The 21,450-nt window shown below is 40.6% G+C and overlaps 2 protein-coding genes across 5 annotated transcripts in view; both read left to right on the top strand.

Moving 5' to 3' along the window:
* The window catches only part of lrrc75ba (leucine rich repeat containing 75Ba), a 24,630-nt gene extending 15,571 nt beyond the window's left edge, over nucleotides 1-9,059 (top strand). The window contains exons 4-5 of the mRNA XM_017466914.3: nucleotides 5,887-6,232; nucleotides 7,139-9,059. Coding sequence (XP_017322403.1) covers nucleotides 5,887-6,232; nucleotides 7,139-7,387 — 595 coding nt within the window. The 3' untranslated portion in view covers nucleotides 7,388-9,059. The remainder of the gene's footprint in view (nucleotides 1-5,886; nucleotides 6,233-7,138) is intronic.
* Nucleotides 9,060-12,665: 3,606 nt separating this feature from the next.
* LOC108264911 (uncharacterized) lies at nucleotides 12,666-19,773 on the top strand. 4 transcript variants are annotated; one of them, XM_017466902.3, is made up of 11 exons: nucleotides 12,668-12,764; nucleotides 14,025-14,064; nucleotides 14,710-14,743; nucleotides 15,321-15,428; nucleotides 15,689-15,796; nucleotides 16,018-16,119; nucleotides 17,543-17,611; nucleotides 18,029-18,091; nucleotides 18,231-18,649; nucleotides 18,733-18,905; nucleotides 19,429-19,773. In XM_017466902.3, the coding sequence occupies exons 2-11, from the start codon at nucleotides 14,052-14,054 to the stop codon at nucleotides 19,771-19,773; spliced, it is 1,434 nt and encodes a 477-aa protein (XP_017322391.1). In that variant the 5' UTR covers nucleotides 12,668-12,764; nucleotides 14,025-14,051. The 4 variants fall into 4 exon arrangements, with proteins under 4 accessions (XP_017322393.1, XP_017322396.1, XP_017322391.1 ...); XM_017466904.3 differs by lacking the exon at nucleotides 14,025-14,064 and having other exon boundaries at nucleotides 12,666-12,764; XM_017466906.3 differs by lacking the exon at nucleotides 15,321-15,428.
* The last annotated feature ends 1,677 nt before the right edge of the window (nucleotides 19,774-21,450 follow it).

The raw sequence follows: 21,450 nt of genomic DNA, 5'->3' as shown, positions 1-21,450 counted from the left end.
CTGACAGCCGGTGATGGAGTGAGCGAGCGAGAGAGAGAAAGAGAGAGAGAGTGGCTGTAAGACAGAATGAATAATGGAAAAACGTCTGAATCATTAATGAGTCTGCAAAAACAAAACCCTTCTCCGCTTAGCTGTGACTATCAGCTGTCTCTTCACAGTTTAAAGCTGTAACGTTTCTCTTAAAATCCACAGCTGATTTTGGCAATCTGTTTCAAATCTCTGTTCTCACACAAATTCTGAGGCGGATCTACGGGTGGGCCGGCGGCGGCAGCTGCCACCCCACTTTCTTTTCCAGCACCGGAACATTTCACAGCACAACGGCTCATATTCAGAGTTAAGTTAAGTTGCGTGAAGATTTAATACAGGGATTTTGTGCGTCAGTATTTAGAGCTCGAACGTCACTACAGACTTAAGCACTATTCAGAAGTTCTGCATGAGGGGCGGAGTTTGAAAATAGCCGTGTATTATATTATGATTTCCTGACCTCAGGTCAGTCCTCCAGAATTTCACGATTTTGCGATCGCCGAAATGAATACACAATCAAGAAACTCTGTCACTTTCGGAGCAGCTGAAGAGTTTTTTTATTGAAATGTGACGCGTCATGTGACCTCATCACAACACGCGTTCAGACAAAGGCCTTTTCGATTCACATCCATCAAACAGGAGTACCGCTAAAAGGTCTCATCTATCGCGAAAGACCATTGCGATTTCGCCAAGTCTGCTAAAGAAAGCACAAAAACTCTGCAGGTTGCATCACAAATTTTGAAAGAAAAAAAATTAAGCACTTTTGGCCGCAGCGATCATGAAATCCCGATGACGAAACACTGATATTTGAGTGGCTATACTTGTGGCTGTGCACTCGAGTAACTGTCCGAGCGTGATATTAAACAATACAGCACAAATAAATAGGACGCACTGGATCAAGTGCTATTTTATATACTGTTAAATTCCTGTCAGGTTTAAAGGTGAGTGTTTGTGATTAAAGGCGGTGGATTATACGCTAGTAAAAAACTCCGTCTCGCACGCTCCTATTCAAGACCAATACGGAGACTAAACTACACGACCTAAACTACACAGCGGTCATTTTAATAATCTGATCATCTGTGGAGCTGCGTAACCCGGATCTGAATACCAGGCACTTTCCTCACGTAAACACTGATGTCATTTTGGAGGTCCTTATTCAGTTTCTAGACCGAAAGCTTCCACTGAGATAACGCCTGTTGATTGGGCAGAGACATTGTGCTTACTGACTGCATATTTATACTGTTTAAAACATATGATTTTGCCTGCTCCAGCAGTCCTATATAATAATCCACCTGAAGTAATTGTGCTCAGATGTTCAGGTGAAGATCGGAGCGAAGATCTGATCAGTGTATCGGTGTATTTGTGTGTCAGTGGTGTTAAATATTACATTTGTATGTTAAATTTGAGGGCTTTCGGCTTTTGGTGTTGTTGAGTCCAACGTGTGATGGCAGCTTCACTCGATGACTCACACACCAGATACCCGATTCAGATCAGACTGTTCTGCTCAAGAATGTGACTGAGAGGGTTTTTACAAGGACTCATCAGATCTATTTTAACTTTACTGTATGATCTGGACTTACAGTTCAAAAGGAGGATCAGACAGAGCAGTGCTGAAAAGGTGTGTGTGTGTGTGTGTGTGTTGTGTCATCACATCCCAACATGATTACACAAAAAGTGACAGGAAGAAAATAGATGACACACACACACACACACACACACACAGTTGCCAGGAGAGACGAGACAAGATGAGGCGAGACAAGACGAGACGAGTGACCGTAATTGAAAGTGACACTTGATCACAATATAAAAACCTGCTCGGACACCGCAGAAAGTGTTTTTTTTATTGTGTGTGTGTGTGTGTGTGTGTGTGTATAATGTTAGTGATGTTATCTAGTTGTTAAAAGCCAGTAGTTGTGTTCCAAATTCAGTTCAGTTCAGTGTTGTGTGCAGCGTGTTTAACAGTGGACGTCGTCCCAGAGCAGCGGTACAGAAATATATAAATTCAGGATATAGATGTTAAATGTATGAATTTATCTCTAATGAGCTGCCAGAGGCGACGGTGGTGAGGAAAAACTCCCTGAGATGATATGAGGAAGAAACCTCGAGAGTGCGATTATAAATAAATACACCCCTTCTATAAATGTGCTAATACTACATCCTCAAGTAGTGCAGTTGTGTAAGCAGGAAATTTATTACAGTTTCTACAGGAAGTCTGTTGTGTTGAACTTCTCCACTGTTCACCGATGGAGAGTCGAGTGCAGAACTGTTTCTGGTAATCACAGCATAACTGTTCATATGAACTGAGGTCCAAAGCATCTTTATGGTGTTTAAGTGGTACCGTCTTCAGTAATCTCAGAGATCTTTAGTCTGCACCATGTGGGACATCCTCAGCAGCAGCATGTGACCTCCAACTGATGAGAACTCCAAGAAGAAAGTAGAGCATCAGGATGGATCAGGTAGGTCCGGAGAGTTGCAGGGGTCAGGAACACCGGCATCTCAGGAGTATCATGTGTAGCTCGACAGAAAGAGAGAGAGAGAGGGAAGGAGAGAGACGGAAAGAGAGAGTGATATTATTAGGTATGGTTATTGTCCTGTAATGGTTAAGGACAATGTAGTGTGTGTGAGTGAAAGCAGGGACTCCGGCGAGAGAAGCTAGGACAGCATAACTAAAAGGGACAACCAGAAGGGAACACAGACATGAGGGCTCTCTGGGACGAAATGCGTAGATCTACAATGTTAATGGTTAATTAAAGGCTTTTTACTTCACCATGTGAGTATTTTGGAGTATTTTGTCTTTATTATTTGATGTTAATCTCCAGTTTATCCAGTGAGCACCAGTGGCTACGTATAGACACCCGTGCAGTACTCTCTGCTTCTGTTGTTTTGTAAGAGTTTTTGCGTCTGATCAAGTTCTTTGGGATCAGACGGTGATCCAGTCACAGCTGATGCCTCTGGGAGGTTATTGATAAGACTCAGTAGTTGACGTGAATGTACGTGTGACGCGGTAGCGAGGAAAGGTGCATATATTATGATCAATACTCAATTTAAACGAGATGAGATAATGATCTGAGATAGCTTCAGACTGCAGAAGTGTTACTATATTTCTATATTTAATCCGTATGTTAGTATCAGGTCAAGAGTGAGGCCATCATTATGAGTGGGGCCTATTATGTTCTGACTGACCCCTACTGAATCTACCGCTGATGTATATAACTGTATCCAGGAGGACTGGCTTCATTTAGTGCTGTGTACTCGTTTGGTTTAATCCATATTTCTGTTAAACACATTATATTAAACTCCTGATAAGTAATGGCTTCATTAACAATAAGTGCTTTAGACGTAAGAGATCTAATATTTAACCGTTCTAGCGTCAGATCAAATGTGCCAGCTGTGCATTCAGTATGATCTCATTTTATATTACCTAGGTTACTGAAACAAACTTTCTGAGTGTTTCTACATTATTGTTTATCTCGGGGAACAGACACAGTCTGGATATTGTGGAACCTATGTGAGGACTCAGTGAAGCTAGCAACCGGTCGGTTTAGCCTGCTTGTCTGCTCCCTGGCCTTGACTCTGGATTGGCACAGATGAACTAGACCTGTTCGGAGACTATGTGCTATGCTGCAAGAAATGAGAGCAGCACTTTCCAGAGTGGGATAGATACCGTCCCGCCCTAACAGCCCAGCCTTGCCCTCAAGACTGCTACAATTATCTATAAAGCCCACAGTGTGCACTCAACACACTGAACAAGCTGAACGTTTGCCATATTGAGTGTTTACTGTACCTTAGTCAAAAATTAGTTGATAGTATTTAGATGGATCTGACGCTTGCTGTCTTTAGTCAAAAAACAAACTAAAATAAAAACAAAAGCATTCTTTGAAAAAAAATTAAATACTGCAGAAGTGTCCCAGTGTCTCCACAATCGCGTCCCAAATCATATAAACCCTACACCTATGTATAAATAGTACAATAGCATACGACAGTGGTAATGGATTTGGGACGCAGCTGCAGGAGTTTTCCTTTCATCCGAATATTGAATGCAGATCCTGTACGATTTCCTCCAGACGCCACGTTTCGGTTTGTTTCCGTCTGGTCGGTCATGTGGGTCGGCGAGAACTTTAGCACATCTTGCTCGAGGACAGGACACGAAAGACACCAACACTTCATTTCACAAGCAGCAACACAAACTCCTCGTTGTCTCCAAGCACGCTCAGTAAGGCGCTGACCTCCCCGCCTTTTTATTTCTGAGCCTCAGAGTCGGATTTTATCCGAGCTCTCAACAAGAAGAGCTTTCAAACAGCAGGAAACGGCTCACAGAGGCGGAGCCGGAGGTTAGAATAATCCCCTCAGATGTGTGTGTGTGTGTGTGTGTGTGTGTGTGTGAGAGACACAGAGCTGTGACGACATGAACGCAGAGTTATATTTGGAAAAGAAATTACTTTCAGGCCAAGTGACACAAAGGAGTCACGACTAACACTAACTCTACAGAGGACACTCGTACAGGGAGGATCTGAACAAAACACACGCACACACACACACACACACACACACACACACACACACACCTATACTATTCTGTACTGTCCTGCTATGTGTTCTGATTGGCTGAGAGCAGCCCATTGTGTTCCTCCAGTCAAAATGAACTGATTGTCGCTCCTGACAGAGCCATGGGTTTATAAATGTGTGTGTGTGTGTGTGTGTGTGTGTGTGTGTGTGTTTGTGATTGATCCCTTTAATGGAACTTGTGTCATAATAAAGCGAGTTGAGAGTGTGATGGTGATGGAGAGTAAGACAGACAGATAGGAAGAGAAATGCAGAGGTGAAAACACATTAAAGGGTGGGGCTTATGAATGTGGGCGGAGTCAGATGGATTAACATAGCTAATGGTCAAAATCACACCGAGCTCAGAAGCAGCACTGAGCTACGACAGACCTTTATTATCAAGCTGTCTCATTACGCATAAAGTTTATATAAATATTCAGATTTTTTTTGCTGTTTAATTAAAAAGGTGTGAACATATAACGCGAGACGATGATTCGTTGACATAATGTTTATATTGTAATAAATTTACAATATTTCTGAAAAATACACTTTTCTGAGATATCAATAATGTATTTCTATTATAATAATTCCCCACTCTGATTGGACTTAGCGGATTTCGCAGAGTTTTTTGTGATTGTCTTTCAGCATGATGTTTGTTGGTAAATGAGAGCTTTTAGCTGTACTCAAGTTCGACGTATATATGTGTGTAATTTAGCTCACAAATTGTCTGCAAAACAGCAGTAAAATAAACAACAACAAAAAATCTTTAAAATGAGTTTGACGATTATGAGTTTTTTCTTTAATGCCTACAAACACAAAGAAGATTAAGATTTAAAACAACGATGTCAAATCAACGGCATCAATTCAGTACCATTTAATCTGTAATTATTAAAAACATTTTTTTCTAAAAGTGCATCACCATACCAATGACATCTCAGAAAAGTTCATCGCATAATAATTTATCACATTATCGATATTATATCGATATATATCACCCGTCCCTACATACAGTGGCTGATCTCATGATCTCAAAGCGTTTCTGAATAAAGCAATTCCAATCCAAATCTTACAGATTTCCAAATTATTCCATACCGAATATTTTAGGTTAAAACGTAGCTCTTGGTGTGTATTATATCTGTAAATATCTGTGGTAAATATCTGTGTGTTAAATATCTATCTGTGTGGTAAATATCTGTGGTAAATATCTGTGTGGTAAATATCTGTGTGGTAAATATCGACTAGACTATAAAGACTAGACTAGAAAATAAAGATTATCACTATTAATAATTTTGTAATTATCCATTGTTTCCCCCTCTGCAGGCTGAAAACAACTCTTCAGAAGAAGCTCTGTAGCGACTCTGTGGATCTTTCCGGAATCCCCCTGTCCACACGGGACATTAGACACGTGACGTATTACCTCCAGACCAGCGGGGGCGCCATCCTATCCGTGGATTTGAGCTTTACTGAGCTACGGGATGAAGGTTTACGAATCCTGTTGCCTGTTTTGAGCGTTTTGCCCAAACTCACCACATTGGCGCTGAACGGAAACCGTCTGACTTTGTCCATCATGAAGGACCTGACCGAGGCTGTGAAAAATCCACAGAGTTTCTTGTGTCTGGCCTGGATCGATCTCGGGAACAATGTGGACATATTCACCATGCCTCAGGTAACAACAACACCGCTAACAAACACCTGCTACATCAACACGAGCGCGTCATCAGCGTAACCATGTATCAGTGTTTTGCTTTATATATACACTATCATTGCTAGCGAAGCTCTTACCTAGCAAGTTTCACTACAGAGTGAGGTGGTACTGTTGATACTTGAATAATAAATGAACCAGTTTATCCACGCTGTGGTGCTAATCAACATTTCATTTTCATTAAATACACTATGTTTTCTTAGTCTATTGACTCATGCTAACTGCGGTTTTGTTTGTTAGCTCAAAACAAAAGAAATGACTTGAGAAGATCACTGACTGCACCAGTAGCTTCCTTTTATTAATTATTTATAATTAGCATAATCATAGGCCTTGCTTCTGTGTAAAGCTAGCTATAAGATAGCTGTAGCTAACTGACTTCCTGAGGTAATTTAAAAAAAATAGTTAAACATTTTAAACAGAATTCCTCACACTGGTTTTTGGGGGTAAAATTTGTTACCACAGCGCTAAATTGTTATCTTTTTATAAAAAATTTATTCAATATAAATTGGGATTTGGAAAAGTGTTACGTGATTTAAAGAAAAGAAGGCTCGAACAGTGTGATGTTTGCTACAGAACCTGTGTGCTAAGCTAACTTTGCGTAGTGATGAAAAGATTGGTTGTTGTCATGGTAACGTTGTTTGGCTGCTGTTAAATAAATAAATTAGTGTGTAAATGATGTTACATGTCCACCTGTGAGCTAGGTTACCTGCCAGCTAACCTAGCTTAAACTCGGGCGTTTATAAATTTGCTTATTCATGTATATTCATATACAGGCACTGTTATTTTTCATAGTTTTGTTGTATTTTAGGCATTTCTTGGACAATTTGACTATTTTAAAATGTTAACGTGTCGTGTTTCGGTTCTCTACAGCCCCTCCTGGTGGCGCTGAGGCGGCGCTGTAGCTTAAAGAGCAGTTTGCCCACCATATACGAGTACACAGAGGGGCAGCCATATTGCTACCGTATGGAGAGCTCCATTGAGGAAGCAAGCCTTTATGAGGAAGACGAAGAAGAGTACGAAGATGAAGATGAGATGGAAGACAAGCTAGATGTGGAGCAGTGGAGCATTGTAGAGCAGAAGAGTTCCGGAAGTTTCACCTTGAACTATTGTGAAAGGTGAAGCTATCTGTTGACCTTTAGCGTAACCCTTCACTGAGGACGTAGAGCGGAAATAAGACGAATTAGAGGAAGACGGAGAGATGGAGGGACCGATGCCGCCTCTGTGCACCAATTGTCGTCGCTCCATGAGTTTCCCCGTTCCCCATTGTGGCTTTATTGTGATCCAGCACCATTAAATTCACACAGGAAGTCAAACGGCGACGAGAAAAACCGACACAGTTCACGCTCGATTAGCGTAAAAAAAATCACTCACCGTTTTAGCCGTTGATGCTCCTTGGCGCTGGTGAGGGGCAGTTCATTGGTTCTTTGGCAGGACTGTGAGGAGATTCGGAGACATCACTTTCTTCTATACACAATTAAAATAAATAAATAAACACCAATAAAAGATCCAGAAAATCCAGAAAGAATGGACCAGCTTAGCTTAATTAGCTGACTAGCGTCCTCATGGTGTTTCTGAACAAGGAGTCCAAACGTTTAGCTATGGTGGAGTACTGATATGTGTGTTTATGTGTGTGTGTGTGTGTGTGTGTGTGTGTGTGTGTGTGTGTGTGTGTGTGGTCAGATTTGGCACAAACTGTCGCCGCCACACATTGCCGCTAACATCACTAAACACCACTGTGTTCTTTGCTAATCTTCCGACAAAAGCCATGAGAGCAGCTCAACAAACCTGTCACGTGAGCGCTGACAAAACTGCTACGTCAAGACTTTTTTCCCCTAAAACGTTCGTTTGTAGACGTCTGGTCATCACACATCTGCGAATAATGATAAAAAATATATACAATACTGTGATGTGTTCCTTTTTATCGAGGCTTTACTAGCACAAGGTGTAAACTGCTAACAGGCTCTCCATGCCTGTCTTCATTATTATTGCTAACAAATATAATCTTTATACTAATGCATATGACTTTTTCAGATAAACATAATACATCACATTAGCCTAGATAGTTCCATGGCTAATTTTAGCATCAGTGTATAAGGCTCTAGGCTCTACGTTAATCATGGCTTGCTATATCATCACTGCTAACAACGTAACATGCTAGCTTTTAGTCACTTTAAATCCACAACAAATCCAGTCTGCCACTTCTTGTTTCTTACTTCTTGATAACCTTTAAATAAGGAATATAACTGTTAGCAATCAGCATCAGCAGAAGGGCTAGCATGACTAGTGTGACTAGAGCTCCAGTTTTCTCTACTTCCTGTAGCCATTTCAACCCTTTAAAGAGGTTTTTTGCACATTTTAGCAATTTATTTTAAAGGCTAATTTTGTTAATGTCGATGTGAAACACTCGTACCGTATTAGTTTGTATGTAAAGCTTGTATTTTTCTTCCAATATAACACCCCCCACTCCCACACACGCGCACACAGAATTGTTTATGAATAACTGTACTGTAAATGTTGGTAAATCTATAATATGTCTGTGGTATATAGTGTGTTTTCTTTTCCACTCTGTGTATATATGTGTACTGGTGTAACGTCTTAACGTTGTGTGCGTGTGTGTGTCTGTACTTAGTCGTACTGTGTTAGTGTCAGTCCTGTGGTGTTGAGTCTCAAGTCCTCATGCAGTTTGAGACACAATTTGTCCTTTCACAGGACTCAAGCAGCAACGATGATATTTAATAGTGCGAAAATAATTCTGCGTACTTCAAATAAAACGTCACACAAATGCAGTTGATCAGCCGGGTTTAGTGTCCGAAGTTTCTTTACTTTTGCACCGGTGCTATTAACGCTTCTAACCCTTGTGTCATCTGACTCTGAGGTAAATGAAACTTTGAGGTAAATCAGACGCTGAGGTAATTCAGATATTGAGATATTAGGACACTGAGGTAAATCAGATATTGAGGTAAATAGGACATTGAGGTAAATCAGATATTGAGATATTAGGATATTGAGGTAAATCAGATATTGAGGTAAATAGGACATTGAGGTAAATCAGATATTGAGGTAAATAGGACATTGAGGTAAATCAGATATTGAGATATTAGGACATTGAGGTAAATAGGACATTGAGGTAAATCAGATATTGAGGTAAATAGGACATTGAGGTAAATCAGAAATTGAGATATTAGGACACTGAGGTAAATCAGATATTGAGGTAAATCGGATATTGAGGTAAATAGGACATTGAGGTAAATCAGATATTGAGATATTAGGACACTGAGGTAAATCAGATATTGAGGTAAATAGGACATTGAGGTAAATCAGATGCTGAGATAAATCAGATATTGAGATAATAGAACACTGATCTAAATTGGACATTGAGGTAAATATGACACTGCGATAAATTGGACATTGAGGTAAATCAGATATCGAGATAAATAAGACAGGTAAATTGGGCATTGAGGCAAAGAGAAGACTGAGGTAAATCAGGAATTAAGGTAAATTGGACAGTGAGATAAATCAGACATCGTGAACATTTCATTTTTGACTGAACTTCACCATGCTAAAACATTTACTCACAATAAGGAGGTCATTAGCATTAGCTGGTTTAGCCTCTCAGCTGAGTGAATCCTCTACTAAGAATAATTTCAGCTTATTTACTGAAGTCTTGTACTAAATATAATCTACATTATTGTGGGATCATGAAAAACAGTCGTGTAACCAGTGTAGTGACACACCTGAGCTGTAACCCACCTCTGTTCTGACTTCCTCGCTACGCCACCGCTAGACATGTGCCGATAGTCTGCTATATTGTCATTTTTTACATATATAATATTGTTAGCATCGATACCTCAAAATATTATCACTCCCCTTTGCATTCAGTTTGCGAATATGGTGCCTTAGTGGGGCTACATTGTTGTTTTTTCCCCCCCAAAACAATATCTGTCGCATCCTGTAGGTAGCATGAGGAGAATCTAGTTAGCGGTCGATGCTAAGTGTTATTTATCACCACATCTGAGGTAAATGTTGATGTTTCACATAATACTGTCTTGTTTCCACTGTCACTGTGTCTTTACATTGTCCATATTTCGAGTACTTAATGGTTAGGTAAGTCATTAGCCTTGTTTTCAGCTAAATAACTATGTTATAATTCAGTGTTCATGCTGCTTACTTACTTAGCAACAGAGGTCTATTGAATTTTACCATTTGGATGTCAAGTGTGTATTTAACTTCCTACATGGAACACACTAATATAATCTATTACCGTTCCTAACATTTCATTATGATTAAAAGTCATATTAGTGTTTGTAGACCATATGTTGTTCCCAGGATAAAATTTGTAACTAGCAAATGCAATATTAACACACAGTTAACATATGGAACTTTCTAGATCGCGATAGTTAGCTAGCTAGTTATGACAGTCACTAACTATTTTTTTTTAATAGCTAGTGAACGATTGTGTCCCGGTAGCGCAAACGTCGCATATTTCAGTAAACAATATTGCAGTTGTATGAAAACATCGGCCCATGCCTAGCCCGAACGCAGTGTGTTATTAATCACAGCAAAAATCAGTTCTATGCTGTTAAATCAAGTCGCTAACTGTGGGTTCGGTTATTGTTATCGTTTCTGTGTACGTTTGTATAACACGTCTCTGTGTCTAACTGGTGTGTGTGTGTGTGTGTGTGTGTGTGTGTGTGTGTGTGTTCGAAAATTGTGAATTAAACAATAATTTATACGACTGTTACATGACACTTGAGTAATAAAATCACTGAATATTGAAATCATGTGCTAATGGTTATTATTTTTGAAAATGCACTTTATTTTATTTTGAATATGAAATTGCTGAATAATAAACGGAGCACAAAATGAAGCGTATGTTACAGTTAGAGCTCTTTACTGCACACCACAGATGAACCTGAGGAACCTGACATTAGATCAGTTTTTAATAAATATCAATAAAGACATTTAAAAGTGCGTTTTTATGCGTAACAAGAACGAGCTTTCAGTGAAGCAGTGATAAAATGTTCAGCATTATACTCTGCCCCCTTGTGGTTGAATTAATAAATTATTAGTAGTAGTAGTAGTAGTAGCAATAATAAATATATTTTATGAATACATTTGCAGACTCAGAGAACACAGCAGCACTACCTCTTCATTTTTTCAGGATTATTATTATTCACATTAACAATACTGAGTGCTGAATATTGCAGTATATTGTAGTGATTATCAGGACATGCCTTATAGTAACCATGTAACCATTATTAACCTGTACAGCAGTAATATTTTAAATAAAGCACACCAATTTTTTCAACACTGAATTAATCCACGTCTAACACTCAGGCTTAAAACTCATAACCACGAGTAACGTTTCTGATATTTAGACAATGCTGCTTATCTGTGATTAAGGGGGAAAAGTGTTATAGCAATATAGACATTACTGTTATTGTAGACCATGATAAAACGTTTGGTGATAATTAACTTATAATTAACGTGAAGAGAGAGAATAAAGAGAGGGAATAAAGAGAGAATAAAGAGAGAGAATAGAGAGAGAGAATAAAGAGGGAATAAAGAGAATAAAGAGGGAATAAAGAGAGAATAAAGCGAATAGAGTGGGAGAATAGAGAGAGAATAGAGTGGGAGAATAGAGAGAGCGAATAGAGTGGGAGAATAGAGAGAGAGAATAGAGAGAGAATAGAGTGGGAGAATAGAGAGAGCGAATAGAGTGGGAGAATAGAGAGAGAATAGAGAGAGAATAAAGAGAGAAGAGAGAGAGAATAGAGTGTGAGAATAGAGAGAGTGAATAGAGAGAGGGAATAGAGTGGGAGAATAGAGAGAGGATGGTGAGGGAACGAGTGTTTATAGCTGCTATAATGTAAGTAAGGACAGGAAGTCACTGAAGATTAAATGTAACACTAAACTGATGTGATCTGTTCATCGGGATCATGATAGGATTTGATGTGTTGCTTATTAATAAATAAAAATTGAGGAACAATTTTTTAATACAGGAACTCTGCTTCTACACACACACTGTTACTCAGTGTTTTTCTGCAGCGCACACACACACACACACACACACACACACACACACACACACACACACACACACACACCGTGTTATTTATTTCTTATTTATTGCCTAATCACGACTGCAGTAATGAAGTTGTGATCAAATAACAGACAAATTCCAAGCTCGCCTGCGAAATCAGTTAGTTATAGTAGATTAGTTACAGATCTTTAGTTATAATATATTTTATTCATAACATTCGAACAGTTTCAAAACTTTTTGAAGTAATATTTCACTGTTTCTGAGAATATTTGAAAGTGAATGTGAAGCTTGGCGTGTGAATATATCTCTGGAGAGAGACACCGAATCCTGCAGAGCCACATTCCAGCACCACAAGAGAAGTGATAAACTCCTCCTGCTCCTCATGTGTCACGCAAACAAAACTAAAAGCCGGAGAAGAAATAAACACCTCCGCCTGAGAGCTACTTAAACACGGTAAGACTTACACATTTATTTTATTAATAACATGAGAAAGGTTTCATTTCATATCCGAGGGGTCGACCGTGTCGCCTCCGGAACCTGCTAATGATCGAGTCTCGAACTTTCCTCCTTACCTCCTTATCTCTCCTTCACATCTCCAGGCCTGAGAGGAGTCGGTCCTCATTCCCCTAACACCTTTATCCTTCTGTTAATCAGACTCAGTACACACAGCAAGCCGGAGACTCGGGGACAGATATGAGATCGGACAATAACACTGTACATAAAGTATAGAAGTAGATTTAAAGTATAAGTGTTAAGTCGGATTAAAGAGATGTGAAGAATCATTCAGAGCAAAGAGATAAAACTCACCCTGAAAAGTGTAGCATTGTTCTATTGCGCGTATAAAAGAGAGACAGAGAGAGAGAGAGAGAGAGAAAGAGAAGGAGAGAGAGAGAAAGAGAGGGAGTGAGAGAGAGAAAGAGAAGGAGAGAGAGAGAGAAAGAGAGAGAGTGAGAGAGAAAGAAAGAGAAGGAGAGAGAGAGAAAGAGTGAGAGAAAGAGAGGGAGTGAGAGAGAGAAAGAGAAGGAGAGAGAGAGAGAAAGAGAAGGAGAGAGAGAGGGAGTGAGAGAGAGAGTGAGAGAGAGAGAGAGGGAGAGAGAGAAAGAGAAGGAGAGAGAGAAAGAGAAGGAGAGAGAGAGGGAGAGAGAGAGAGTGAGAGAGAGAGAGGGAGAGAGAGAGGGAGAGAAAGAGAAGGAGAGAGAGAGAGGGAGTGAGAGAGTGAGAGAGAGAGAGAGGGAGAGAGAGAGAGAGAGTGAGTGAGAGAGAGAAAGAGAAGGAGAGAGGGAGAGAGAGAGAGAGAGTGAGAGAGAGAGAGAGGGAGAGAAAGAGAAGGAGAGAGAGAGGGAGAGAGAGAGAGAGAGTGAGAGAGAGAGAGAGTGAGAGAGAGAGAGAGGGAGAGAGAGAGTGAGAGAGAGAAAGAGAAGGAGAGAGAGAGAGAGGGAGAGAGAGAGTGAGAGACTCGAACGTTCTGTACCCAAGTGCACTTGTAACCCAGAATAAATCCTCAGATCTACTCAGATTTATTTAACACACAAACCCAAACTCTGTAAATATTATCGACATTATTTCAAGCCGATTCATAAATACACAGTAATAACTTTCTCTTTGTTAGGAGTCGTTTTTTAGTCCTGAATTTTCTACTCAACACATTTATTAAACATGTCGTATTACAGTTGAGATTAATTATAGCCTGGTCTGATTGTTTAATTGACTCAGATTTGGATCGGATCGGCCTGTACAGTCATGGATCATCCAGGTAACGACACACGGCGTTAACAATATCACATTTATTAATGACAACTTTAATGAAAGTGTCTATTTAAAACGTTTCATTTTTCAGATCATGTTTATCATTTTTTAAATAGATGTTGAGACCGGAGGAGTCTTTATAAATCGCATTTTCAGTTGAATTTGGGGGGAAACACTTGAATCATCCGTCGTGTCGAACTATTTCAGTCGCTTGCGTTTGATCTGTTCATCGCAAACAGCTGAAAGTCTGAACATTGACAATAAACCTGATTTGCAACGGGGGATTGAAGATTGTGATTTTATATATAAAAATGTAAAAAATGTAAAGAATTCAGTTTCTTGTTTTGATGTCTCTGCTGCTTTACTAAAAGATCTGTTGGATGAATTATTAATAAAGTTCAAACTCTGCAGTTTTCTCCACTGGATTCCTCCAACTACAGCAGAGCAATAATTCATTATTCATCATTGTTGATAACACAACCTGTTATCTTGTACAAAGTGTGTGTGCGTGCGTGCGTGCGTGCGTGTGTGTGTGTGTGTATGGATCTAAATGACGATAAAGATATCAGCGCATTGTCTTTCATATCTGTACTGAATAAATGTAACGATTACATTTTTTATGTAATTTAATTGGTAAGTTTTTATTTTGTAGAAATGGACGAGTCTGGCGAAGGCGCTGACGCGAGGTGAGACGCTTTCATCTCCACACTTATAATATTCACAGATTTATACAATTTCCTCTTTATGTCACGTGTGGTCAGTGAGCCGAGACGGGCTTTGTGTGTGAATTATTTTTGCTTTATTTATTTATTTATTTTACATCATGTTTATTTTTAAGGCTAACGTAGCTAGTAATGCAAGTCACTGAGAATACGTCTTCCATAAACACACGCTCACATCTTCATAAAACATTTTGTAAACGGCACGGAGAGATTGTCTTTTCCTAAATTTAAGGTCGAAGTGTAACTGTTTCAGACTAAACATATTGACTTTTACACTCCGTGTCAGTATTATGGACTACTTTATATAAATTCCAGAAATTCCCGCATCAGCGTGTCTGCACGACGTCAGACGTCTGGACGTGATGCGAGACTCATATTTACACTAAGCATTTTTGGGTCACACAGACTTCCATTACATGTTAGCCACATTAGCCTCGTAGCTCAGGTGCAGAACTGAAGCAAATATCTGACACCAAAAATGTTCTGACTGCTCGACTACCGAGCTGTTCCTGTTTAACGTTCGCTCTTTATCCTCCTGAAGCACCGCGATGCTCAGGTCTCAGCCTGGACACACTGGCACCAGAGCCAGAGCCAGTTCACGCTCTCTGGATACAGCTGTTAACTTTAAAGGATCTGAAGATAACGGAAGGTAAAACATCTGTAAAAGAGCATTCACAGACTGGTGTAGATTACTCTGAGCATGGTGGTGGTAGCATCATGTTACTCTGGTCATGGTTACCTGGTCTCTGATTTTTAGTAGACGCTCTCCTCCAGACAGTCGCGGTTCTGTCGTATCCTTTACATTCTTTAATAAAAGATTTAATGCTGCTCTCTACGATGTTCAGATTTGTGGATATTTTGTTTTGATTGTTCCGTGGTCTTCACGATGCTGTGTGTTTCCTCCTGAAGCGCCGCGATGCTCAGGTCTCAGCCTGGACACACTGGCACCAGAGCCAGAGCCAGTTCACGCTCTCTGGATACAGCTGTTAACTTTAAAGGCTCTATAGATAACATAAGGTAAAACATCTGTAAAACAGCATTCACAGTCTGATGTAGATTACTCTGAGTTACATTTCTGATTCTCTGCACGTTACGAACCCTTTATTCATGTCCGTACTGGGCGTGGATAATCATCTGCTACAGGACATGATGATGTTTGATAATGTTTATGAAATCTTTTGTAGAATTAAATGATTAGAAATGAGCTGACGTCGAGATCTTTCATTTCTCTCCTGCAGCACGCTGCTGAAGCGGACCATGTCTCAGAGGTCCACCGCGAGTGTTTCTTCATTCCGCTCAGCACCTGAGTGCCAACTTCCCTACGGTTATAACAAGGACCGGTAAAACAGTTTATAATCCCGTGAACTGTCCCTAAGTGTTTTATTCCCCTTATACCACAGCAGCACTGTCTAGATGAATACAGGTCAAGGAGGAACTAAACTTAATCACAAACCGTTCAATCTTAAATGAATAGAACACTTGGAATGCTGGGGTTCATGGACTACTTGGTACGGGGAGCTAACAGAACTCAAAAGTCATTTTGTTGTTGTTGTTGTTTTAAAGAGAAGGAACTTGAGAACTCGAGAGGGTGGTTAAGTGGACATGGAGAGGGTAAACTAGCGCAGACGAAAGGCTAGAGTACAGCTCCAGTTTCAAAATACCCAAAATACCAGCCAAGTCTTTTTCCAGGACTCTGAAACTAAAGGGTGCGTCTCGATCAGCTCTCAAGTTCGGTACTCAGGGAATCGGCCATTTTAAGTGCTTTCTCAATCACACAATCCTCCAGTGCACTGGAATGTTCGCTCCCTAATAAATCCCACAATGCACCTCAAAAACCAGACAGCTTCAATGCTCAGTGTTCCCCTACCGGAAATGATGCTGAAACAAAATGGCGGATGAACTCTCAGCAAACTTCCGGCTACAAGTCTAAGCAGTTTGTTCTCGTTGTTGTGTCTCTCAAATGATTACTTACGTTAGCAAATTATTTATTTATTTATTCGACGTTCTATATATGGTTTGTTTGAGTCTAATGACCTTTAAAGGTTTAATGATTTTTTAAACCACTAGTTTGCCTACAGTCCTGCTTGACATGTTATGACAGTAATGCGTTATGTGACATTTTTTGGTGACATTGGTATGCCGTCATGTCGTCATGTGGTCATGTGGTCATGTGTAGTGAGGCAGGATCCTTACCAGTGTCCCAACTTGTGTTCACCACCTGGGGAGGTACGGAGCTGATTGAGACACGCCCACAGCCTGTGTGCTCTGTTAAGTAGACAAGTGGACAGGTGTAGCTCACTGCTCCAGATTATCTCTGGTGGCCGATGACGCAGCCCCAACCTGGGCTACTACAAAAAGGTATATCCTGATAATCAATTATACAATATATACTGCAATATCCTGCAATAACATTTCTGGAAAAAAATGAAGATGAAATTCTGTTGTGTTGTCTCTGTCCTGATGATGTGAGAAAACTTGAACAATTAAAACAAACAAAATCTGTTTATTATCAGTGGAGCGTGCGCTGTACACGTCCCTGTGAACGAGCCGTTGCTATAGAAACGATGACGTATTAGAACGAGTGCATCAATATAAACCTGCGCTACAGTCAGAGCCGCTGCTATAGAGAACTAACCAACACCTCCTGACCAATCAGAGTCCAGATGTTTGCTGGTGTTTAGCATGTGGCCTTTTCTGTCTCCTTTACAACGTCTCTGTTTCTTCTACGTAATCTTCACTTCCTTCTTTCCTACGGCTGAGCAGGCCGAGGTCTCCGAGTCAGGAGTCGGATTCATCTGAGGTCTTTTCTTTTGATCCAAAGGACTTGTGCAGGTAAAGTTAAACCAGATCATTCTGTGAGATAGTAAAGTACTGAGTGAAGAATATGCGTGTGTGTGTGTGTGTGTGTGTGTTTATGCGAGCCCATTTTCTGCACGAGCTGATTTCTGGATCACACTCGGAGCCATGGCTTTCTCCTCACCGAATATATATACATATATCACAAAAATTCTTTTGTCTCGTGTTCAATCGGGTTCTCTTTATCTACGTTTAGGAAAACTGACCACGTTTTAGGTCACATTTATGTAGAAATGTAGAAAATTCTAAAAGCTTCACAAACTTTCAAGAGAGACAGCTGTAAAATTGGAGATTAAAGTCGTGTTGTATATGCTGTTTAGGATTATGTTCAATAAATTACCACAAAACGTTCCAGTACAGCGGTGAACGCTGATGAATGTTTACTCTATACAGGAAGAGCGATCGGTCGATGGCCAGAACTCAGAGTTCTAGTGGGTCAGATGGGTTTCATCCAAGGTAATTCATCACACTTTACTCTCTGCTTTATCTTTCTTATAAAAACTCCTAAATGCATTGAGTTCCACCTTTAGTTCATAATAATAATAATAATAATAATAATAATAATCCAATGAATGATTTGATCTTTCGATGTCAGGTCACCCTCACAAGTGACTAGCGGAGACTCTGGGATAACTGGCTCATCAGGCCTCACCGCTTCATCCATGAGTAGAGAAATGTGGCTGAGTTCTCAGTACGCAGGGCCGGACGACGTGCCCTGCCACATGTGCCGTGGACAGAAGCTAAAAGCCTTGAAGTCGTGCTTGACTTGCGTTCGTTCCTTCTGCGAGATTCACGCGAGGGCTCACTACTTATCTCAAGAGCTGGAACAACACCAGCTGGTGGAGGTGACCGAAGATCTGGACATATATAAGGAGAATGCTCAGCTGAAGGAGATGATCAATAAAATGCACGAGGAGAACCGGGCACTGAGAGAGGAACTGAGGTCCTTGAGAATGAGCAGCAGCACACCGAGTCTTCCTGCTTGCATCTGCAAAGGAAAAACACCCACGGCAGGTGAGAGAGAAATGATCGAATACCGTTTACACACAGAGAGAAATAAATCTGGATGAATGATGAAGGAACTTCTCTCCTCCCAGCCGATGTGATTTTGGATCCTGAGACGGCTCACCGCGCACTCGTCCTCTCCGAGGACGGTAAACGAATGCGATTGGGCCAAAAACGTAAAGTCCAGCCCGGGCCTCAGAGGTTCGACAGGTGGGAGTGTGCGCTCGCTAAAACCGGCTTCAGCTCCGGGCGACATTACTGGCAGGTACGTACACACCTGAGCTCATAATTACTACAGTTCCCAATCACTACGAGACTGAATACAGAAAGATAGCTGCAGCCAAACATCTTTTTTTATTCAAACTTCATGCAGCATCTGCGTAGAAAATCTCAGACGTGTATCCAGACTAAATGATCAGACATCCCATGAGTTTCGCCAAAAAATTTAAATAAAAACACTGGGTAATTCGACCTGTAATTTTCTCAGAGGAAGACGGAGAAAGACCCTGACACGACTGATCTGTACAGAAATAAAATCACAGAGTAGCTCATGTAAAGTAGGAAACTAGCCCAGAACCTACATTTCATCCCGTCCAAATAGGGCTAGTGACGTCATTTAGCGAGAGCGTGCGTTAGCTGCTTCCCCTGAAGGGATTATTGCTGAAAGTTGCTCCTCAGTCTTTCCCAGGATGTAAAATGGTTGTTTAGAGTCAAATCTAAATGTAGTCCGGGCTGTAATCAGATCAGATATCACAGTGCTCAGGGCGTGCTGATCACGTGTGTTGCAGGTGGAGGTGAATAAGGAGTTTACGATCGGTGTGATGAAGAGTTCGGCGAAGAGGAACGGGCGCTTCGACTTCGCTCCCTCAGCGGGCTACTGGTGCATCTTCCACTTCTGGCTCTCGTTCACGGCCCTGGAAGTTCACGCGGTCCGACTTCCCTCCGACTCCGTGCCCCGAGTGTTAGGCGTGTGTGTGGACGTGGACGAGAGGTGGTTGAAGTTCTACAACGTCGAGAACAAAGATGAAATCTACACCTTCAAAGACATGAGGCTGGCACCTGGAGAGATGATCTACCCCATCTTCCGCACACTGGAGAAATCCATGGAACTTCAGATTAACACAGTGAGCTGAACACAGCGTGCAGGAAACGTTACGGCGGAGAGATTCGTATTGCTGGGATTCGAGTGCACAGTAAACGCCATCCTGAGAAAACATGGTGACTTGTTTGTTTGTTTGTTTGTTTGTTTGTTTGTTTTTGCCAGCTCCACTCCGACTCCTCAGAGCACCAGGGAGAATTAGTTCGCTGCATCCTACAGCAAGTACTCGTGCTCAAAGATTTGTACTTTACTCATGTAATATTGGAATTGAATTCTTGCACTTCATTCTGCCCTTCAGCGTACCTGTTACACATTTCAAATGCTTTGATGTTGTTCTTTTCAAGTTTTTACACATACACCATTAGTTGGTAGAGGCGTTCCGTCCGTCCGTTCATCCGAGATTCTCATTAGCACCGTCTCTCAAGAACGAGTGGATTTGTATGGAGTTACCATCACAACCGCCAGATAATCTGATTAGATTTTGGAATTGAAACAGGCCAAACCGGGTCGAGGTCACAGCAAGGTCAAATGTTATTGGCAGTGGAGGCAACAAGTTCTGCTTGTTTATTAGTAAGATATTGTCTTTTACTGAGCGAACTCTTCATACAGGATGAGATGCTTCATTTACCTCCAGTACAAATCAAATATCAGTCTGTAAAATGTCATCACATCTAAAAATTTTTTTTGTAAATTAGCCAGTTAAATGCGCTAGGTAGTCCAGTTTTGTTCTGGTTGCTAAGCCAAACCCTCAGTTGCTCTGTGTTCGTATATTTTCCTTATGACTGGTTGTTGTGATGAGCTTTTTCATCCATGTTCAAATTTATATATTTCTTTTATATCTTACTTAAGTATCTTTAAATGGAGACAGTTTCTGATCTTCTACCTTTAACTTTTAATAGAGTACAGATTTTGACACAGCACCAGACTTTTATTTAACTACATTTTCTCTCTTTTTTTCTACCCCTGGGCGGAGCTGATGATCTTCTGACTCTGGGGCTTTGTGTGAGGAGTAGACAGGAGGTTCTAAATGTAATAATAATCTTCTTTGTGTGCGCTTTCCTTTGTTGTTGTTTTCTCGATTGCGTTTAATGAGGTTAACTATACTCATTACTATACTTAATGAGTTTATCTTTGTAGTAGAATTGGATTGTTTTTGTTTACACATTGAGTTTCCCACAGCCGTGTGAGTGGAGTGTGTGGAGGAATATAGATCTCCAGGAAGGATACGCATTTTCTCCTGATTAAGCTGAGGAGTTGATTTGTGTTTCTGGTGAGAGACAGGAGTGTGTTCTGCAGGAGGAACAGAGTGGATTTGTTTTTCACAGGAAGCATGTCGCTGCGTTTAATGTAGCATGATGTAGGAGTTTTTTGATGCTCAAGGCTATTTAAGTAGTGATATGTTAGAAAATGTATTCTGGGTCATTAGTGGTGTGTCGGGGTGTGTCGGGTGGAATTTGGTGGATTAAGCTAACAAGGCTGAGAGACTAAAGGACAACTCACATCTCGTCACATCACGACCTCATCTGAGTCCACTTTAACCAGCACGTTATTCCACACCGGAGACGTTAAAGGCAGTGAAATCAAATCAAAATCAAATGCCTGCGCTTGTTTTATTCTTTTTTTTTTTCTCAAATCAGCTGAACTGAACTGACAAAAGCACTCCTTCTATACACTGCACACTTTGTTTAAAATCATAACCTACACACGTGTC

This window comes from Ictalurus punctatus, chromosome 5, assembly GCF_001660625.3.
Source record: "Ictalurus punctatus breed USDA103 chromosome 5, Coco_2.0, whole genome shotgun sequence".
NCBI lineage: Eukaryota > Metazoa > Chordata > Actinopteri > Siluriformes > Ictaluridae > Ictalurus > Ictalurus punctatus.
Note: the sequence above shows the minus strand (reverse complement) of the source record. Positions and strands in the feature narration are given on the sequence as shown.